The sequence below is a fragment of the Theobroma cacao genome, chromosome 3 (assembly GCF_000208745.1).
Source record: "Theobroma cacao cultivar B97-61/B2 chromosome 3, Criollo_cocoa_genome_V2, whole genome shotgun sequence".
Taxonomy (NCBI): domain Eukaryota; kingdom Viridiplantae; phylum Streptophyta; class Magnoliopsida; order Malvales; family Malvaceae; genus Theobroma; species Theobroma cacao.
Window position 1 is genome coordinate 31,913,812 of NC_030852.1, and position 6,000 is coordinate 31,919,811.

The 6,000-nt window shown below is 37.3% G+C and overlaps 2 protein-coding genes across 3 annotated transcripts; one reads left to right on the forward strand and one right to left on the reverse strand.

Moving 5' to 3' along the window:
• Window positions 204-1,924, forward strand: LOC18606129 (60S ribosomal protein L37a). 2 transcript variants are annotated; one of them, XM_007039576.2, is made up of 5 exons: window positions 204-314; window positions 908-947; window positions 1,224-1,312; window positions 1,441-1,523; window positions 1,616-1,924. In XM_007039576.2, exons 1-5 carry the CDS (start codon window positions 312-314, stop codon window positions 1,677-1,679), a joined length of 279 nt encoding a protein of 92 aa, XP_007039638.1. In that variant the 5' UTR covers window positions 204-311; the 3' UTR covers window positions 1,680-1,924. The 2 variants fall into 2 exon arrangements, with proteins under 2 accessions (XP_007039638.1, XP_017972743.1); XM_018117254.1 differs by lacking the exon at window positions 204-314 and having other exon boundaries at window positions 902-947.
• Window positions 2,233-5,709, reverse strand: LOC18606130. The gene is made up of 3 exons (XM_007039577.2): window positions 4,270-5,709; window positions 3,104-3,362; window positions 2,233-2,857 (listed from the first exon to the last, which is right to left on the reverse strand). The coding sequence occupies exons 1-3, from the start codon at window positions 5,460-5,462 to the stop codon at window positions 2,681-2,683; spliced, it is 1,629 nt and encodes a 542-aa protein (XP_007039639.2). The 5' UTR covers window positions 5,463-5,709; the 3' UTR covers window positions 2,233-2,680.

Consider the following 6,000-nt stretch of genomic DNA (forward strand, 5'->3'; position numbering starts at 1 on the left):
TCTCTTCCGGTGTATTCAGAAAAACGGTTGTTAGCGGATGATCAGATAATCCTTTCCGTCTGATGGAGTAATAATGATAAATGGGCTAACCATCAAATTTGCCCGATATTCTTGTGTAAAGATTGGGCCCCTGCCATGATTTTTATTGGGTCTAGATTGGATTGGATCTAGACCCGATTGTCTTGACCCGTTGATTTTCAAGTTTCTATAAAAACCGAACAAGAAAACCCTAATTCGTCTTTGTATCTTTCTCTCAAAGGGCCGCTCTCCCTCTTCCGAGACCATACAGAGATCCTCCGACCGTTACTGCAATGGTACTCTCTTCATTCTTTCTGGGAACGCACTTTTCATTTGACATTTGCGTATTTTTATAGATTTGTTTGTTTCCTGGGAAAATTATTTTTTCTTCTTGCAAAAATTGTTTCTGTTAAAGTAGTTGGTTAGCTAAACAGGAAGAAAATTTTATATAAACCCTTTTTTATAACTAAATAGAAGATTATGTTTTTGTTATGTTGTTGGTCGTTGAAGGGTTCAGCTGTGGTATCATGATTTTACTTCGAAATTTCATTTCTTATGCAACGAAGAAGCAAAAGGAAATGACATAGGAAGTCAAACAATCTTATCACAAAAAATTTGGGTAATAAAGTTTGTGGATTAGCCATAACTATTGCTTAATCTCAATTTCAGTTGTTTGTTCTGATCTTTATTATTATTATTATTATTATTTTGCATCTAAAGGCTAGTGTGGTTGAAAAGAGATTAGATTGGTTTAGTTATTGTCTCTTAATGTGTTTTTCTGGAGAATTAAATGGGGAGTTGGGTCAGTGGGCATTGTGACTATGTGTTAGTTTTTTTATGTTGTTTCTTGTTGCAATTCATTAACTCCATTCTTTTGCTGATGATGCAGACAAAGAGAACGAAGAAGGCTGGAATTGTTGGAAAATATGGTAGGTGCCACTTAATTTAATAAATCCTTACCTTGTTATTTTCGCATAGAGAGAGTTTCTAAGTAGATTGTATCCATAGTGCATAAATGATCAGTAACCATAAAAGCATCTTGGAAATGACCTTTCTAATTTGTGTCCATATTGATCCAAGTTTTTAATTGATGTAACTTTTTCTTGAAGTTTCTGAAGTTTTTAATCAATGTAACTAAATTAAAATAGAATTTTGGCTTTTTAAAGTCAGAAGTTTCTGATTCCTTGATTTGCCCCTTAATGAAGGTACCCGTTATGGTGCCAGTTTGAGGAAGCAAATTAAGAAGATGGAGGTCAGTCAACACAGCAAGTACTTCTGCGAGTTCTGTGGAAAGGTAGGATGCTTCTGATTATCTGTTTGATCCTTTAGCTCCTGAGGTTTCATTGTTGTTTTTATGTTTTTGTTTGTGCTCTTATCTATCTTAGTTGCACGCATTTGTTCTAATAAACTTTGCTGCTACAGTATGCAGTGAAGAGAAAGGCTGTGGGAATCTGGGGATGCAAGGATTGTGGCAAAGTCAAAGCAGGCGGTGCTTATACTTTGAAGTAAAGATCCATATACTCCCTATTCGCACTTTAATTTCTTTTTCTTTGGAATTCCGTGTAACTAACTAGTTGCTGCGTTTGTTATTGAACAGCACTGCTAGCGCTGTGACAGTGAGGAGTACTATTAGGAGGCTGAGGGAGCAAACTGAGAGCTGAGCCACCATTGGCATAATATTCTACTTTCATAGGATGTTTTGCATATTTTAGCTACAAACTTAATCAGATCTTTTTTGACAATGATGACCTATTATTAATTTTCGATTTTATATCAGAGCCTGGTGTTGGATGTAGGTCATCAAGACTTCATTTAAGTTCGAATATGGAGTTGTTTGTTTCATCATTATCATGTTAATTTTCGTCAAATTAAGTTGTGTGGTCTTCTTGACTCTTGTTCTTGCCCATTCTAGGTGTTATGCTGCTATGGTGTATGTTTTTTATTTCATTTTTATGGCTTTCGAAACTTTCCTTTTAGTGAATCTCTCGTATAGAATCTTCCTACTGTTTTCAAAGTTCCAAGAGTCGTGTCATCCGTAAAAATATATGATTATTGATCATCATTCCAAAAATGTTTGGTATATTGTCATTTCATATTTTCATCGAATGGAAAAGTATTTTTACATTTTGGGACATTTCTGTTTACACACATCTGCTCTCATGCAATATCAGATTACCTGAGCCCTTTCCCATCCAACAAGAGAAAAAATTGAAATTGCGTGCAATGGAGCCCAAGAGATGGTGTTAACATCTTCTCTTAGTTATTCTCATTAACCAGAGTACATGTGAAGCTGGCCGGACTGGACAGTTTTATCCAGACTTCCAGAATATTGAAATACAACTAATTACATTTACAATAAGAAAAAAGGACAAGCAGTACCAGGCTCTTCAGGCACCTTAGTGGCATCCTTCACTCAGCCTCAACTTTTATGCTTTAACTGAAGCCAGTATAGAGAGAAAAAAAGGGAAAAGGGTGGCCCCTTTCTTGCTCCATGATCAACCATCTTCTTGGATGACTGACCATGGTTCCAAGCAGGTACCTTGCTGTCGTCATTCGTTATAACGGGATGGAGTAACGAACAATATCAAAAATTGAAGTGAACGGCTAAAGAAAGACGCCATACATTGAATTCATAACCAAAGCATCATTCTGGAGTCCTATATTAGACTATTGCAGTTGGTGGGTCATCACCGTTAGAATGATGCATTCGTTTTTGGACAGCTTTCACAGCCACCACTCTGGCAGCATTGGCTGCTTTGTTTGCAGCTGAGACAGCTCTATTCACTCTCTCATCAATCTTTGCAATGTCATAAGCTTTCTCTGCAGCTCGCCGTGCTTCCTGTATACAAGACAGCAAATTATAAGAGAACTCATAATGGTTCTTTTCTTTTGTGGAAAGGCCATAAGTTATGGGTATAAGTCATCTTTGGCACTATAAGTTATAAATTTTAGCATTCAAGTTAATTTTCATTGAATACGAACCAGGAACCTGGAATTTTCAGGATTACTTGCAGAAAGTTTATGCAAAGTGCAAAGGAACTGTTAGTGAATCCAGATAGATGCCAGACAATGACATGAACAATACCTGGACAGCATTAAGGACTCTGGATTGAGTGACAGCATAGGGAGATCCAAGATGGGTGTTTTGTGCACTATGAACATCAAGAACCCCATTTTGCCAGTGACCAGATTGTGTCTCACCATTTCTGAAAGTGTATGTACCAAATCCCTGCCTTCTTCCCTCATGCCAGGCTCCCTCATACCGGTGTCCATTGCCAAATTGATAAACACCAAAGCCATGCATCTTGTCTGCAAAATATTCCCCAGAATATATATCCCCATTTCTGCATTTTGAATCACAAAATTAACCAGTCATTAAAACTGATGAAATCTACATCCTAGGCAGATGGTTGAATCCCACAATCACCCAATGAATGATGACTCTAAGTTCCAGAGTTATATTGAAACCAGTTTGAAAATTCCAAACAAGTCAAGAATAATCTGCTATTAAAGTACTCCCCACAAGGAAGCCCTTTGGTGAATCTTGAAGGGATGACTTATTATCAACAATATCAACATTCAAGGCCTGGACATGTATTAAAAATGACAGTGAAAGTATATGTATAAGAAACAAATGGAAAATGAGACACAATGAAGAAACCAATAAAAAATCAAAGAGACAACTATAAAACCAACAGCTGCAATTCAATCTTGGTGACAAAGTTCCTTATACAACAACAAACAAACTGCCCAGGATGCTAGTGATATATACCAACAATGGTTAAGCGAAACAGTCTTCCACTCACCGTGGTTAAAACTATCAAAATTACTTTACATATAACATGATTAAAGAGAAACAAAAGAGGAAAGTCTAGAGCTCAAAACTCAACAGCACTTTGAACCCTGTTCTGCAACTTAACCAGATAAGTAGTAGTTCAATGAGCTAAAATAAGAAGTCTATTCTATATATACAGCCTGAAACTAAAAGAATAAATAATGTGAGATGTAACCATCGAAACACAAGAACAACAGGAGCTAACTATCAGTTTCAAAATCTATAATTAGAATTTAGAACAAAGAATACCAGATCCAAAGACTCCAAAGTTATACAAGTTTTGATGATAGTACAATAGAAAAACAGCAATCCTTCCCCACATTCAACAATCAAACATATACCAGCCAGAGTAATATGAAAATCTTAATTATCTTTCTTCGTTTAATTTATCCAAAGAAGAAAGTTTAAAAATTCACCTGAAATAATAATGACCAAGCCCATGCTTTACACCCCACTTGAACTCCCCCACATACTTGCTGCCATCCTCACATGTATGTACTCCACATCCATGACACTGCCCATTAGACCACTCCCCAGCGTAAATATCACCAGTGTAAAACCTATACACCCCAATTCCATGCCTCAATCCCTGCCTATATTGACCGCGAAATCGGCTCCCTTTTGCCCATGTTTCCACACCATAACCATCATATTTCCCATCAATCCAATCCCCCTCAAACCTACCTTTCATATAATAATAATAAACCCCACTTCCTGAACATTTCCCTTTATGAAATTCACCCTCATATACATCCCCATTACTGTAAGCCTGCACCCAAGTCCCCGAATTCGCCTTCTTCTCCGATTTTGGTTTTGACCCAATTGACCAAACAACAGCTTTTGAAGATTTAGAAGATGAACCAAGTTGACTAAACTTAGCAGGCAATGAACGAGCAAGAAGTAACCTTATTGAAGGCAAGCGAGGGAGTGCAAGATTGAGAGAAACCACAAGGGTAAGCGAAAAAGCAATCAAAGCAAGAAGATTTAACACAAAAAACCGACGAGGATTGGAGACCAAGAAATAAAGTGAAGGAAGGGAAAGCAAAACAAGAAAACGTAAGTGGAAACAAAGCAAACGCCCACGGTTCAGATGATGAACAAGTTTCCTACCAAGCTGTTGAGTATCAAATGGAATAGCAAAATAAGCGGAACAAGAAAAAGATTGGAAAAGAGAAGAATTTGAGGCTAATTTCTCAACCCTTTTGCGGTCGTTATGGTGGTTCTTGAAAGAAGAAAGAGTCGGGGAATGAGAAAGAGAATTTTGGGTCATGATAGGCCTCTTGTGGGGAGTTGAGAGAAGGGCATGAGTTGGAGAAAGGTTACTGGAGAAGGAGGGTTCATGATGGTGAAAGTTGGGGTTTTTTTGATGATGGGTTGTTGCTGTTGGTGGTGGCGATGGGTTTGGTGATGTGGGTGGGATTTGAATGGTGAGATGAGGCTTGTTTGGAATGGAAAAATCAGGACCTTTTTGTGGAGTTGATTCAAGGTAGTTCTGATTGAATTGGGAGTGAAAGAGATGTGGGTAAATGGTTTGGTTGAAATCGGAAGAGATGCAGCTGCTGCTTACTTTTCCGATCTCTTGCTGTTTGCCAGATTTCTTCTGATGCATTTACATAAAGAAATCTCCCCTCCACTGTCTGACTGAATCTTCTCTCTCTGTGTTTATAATTGTAAGTCAAAGTGTTGTTTGAAGACCATTTCCACTATGTTTTCTGTCTCCCTGTGTGTATGTTTGTTGTGTTCTAATTCTGGGTTTTGGTTTTGGCTCTCTGGTTTTGATGTCTGGTTTTTGTTCAGGGAGATAACCAGCTTGGGAAGGCAACATGCATTTGTGGGTTGTCAGGGTGTTTCTTTGTCAAAACACCCTGCTCTTGTTTATATTTTCTTAAATGCCACTGCCTCAGTTTTCCGCTCCCTTGTATCTGAGAGAAAAACAAATATAAAAATGCAGATGGATTTGGTCAATTATGTTTTATAATTATTATTTAATTAAGAGTATATTCTAAAAAGATAGCATCATCGGTTGATAATCATTATAAAGGAAAAAGCAAGGAAAAAAAGACTCAAACTAAATAATTATAAGACTTTCAACTCATGTTTACACCATCTTCCACTAACTTAAATATATTAGTTAAGCTTAAATAAAA

What these genes read in the sequence shown, in the direction of transcription:
- LOC18606129 (XM_018117254.1), top strand. Translation starts at nt 902, where the DNA reads ATGCAGACAAAGAGAACGAAGAAGGCTGGAATTGTTGGAAAATATG. An exon ending in TGGAATTGTTGGAAAATATG is followed by an intron (nt 948 to 1,223) that starts GTAGGTGCCACT and finishes CCCTTAATGAAG; the next exon opens with GTACCCGTTATGGTGCCAGT. An exon ending in GGCGGTGCTTATACTTTGAA is followed by an intron (nt 1,524 to 1,615) that starts GTAAAGATCCAT and finishes GTTATTGAACAG; the next exon opens with CACTGCTAGCGCTGTGACAG.
- LOC18606130 (XM_007039577.2), bottom strand. Translation starts at nt 5,462, where the DNA reads ATGCATCAGAAGAAATCTGGCAAACAGCAAGAGATCGGAAAAGTAAGC. An exon ending in CTTGGTCATTATTATTTCAG is followed by an intron (nt 3,363 to 4,269) that starts GTGAATTTTTAA and finishes TTCAAAATGCAG; the next exon opens with AAATGGGGATATATATTCTG. An exon ending in GAGTCCTTAATGCTGTCCAG is followed by an intron (nt 2,858 to 3,103) that starts GTATTGTTCATG and finishes TCTTGTATACAG; the next exon opens with GAAGCACGGCGAGCTGCAGA.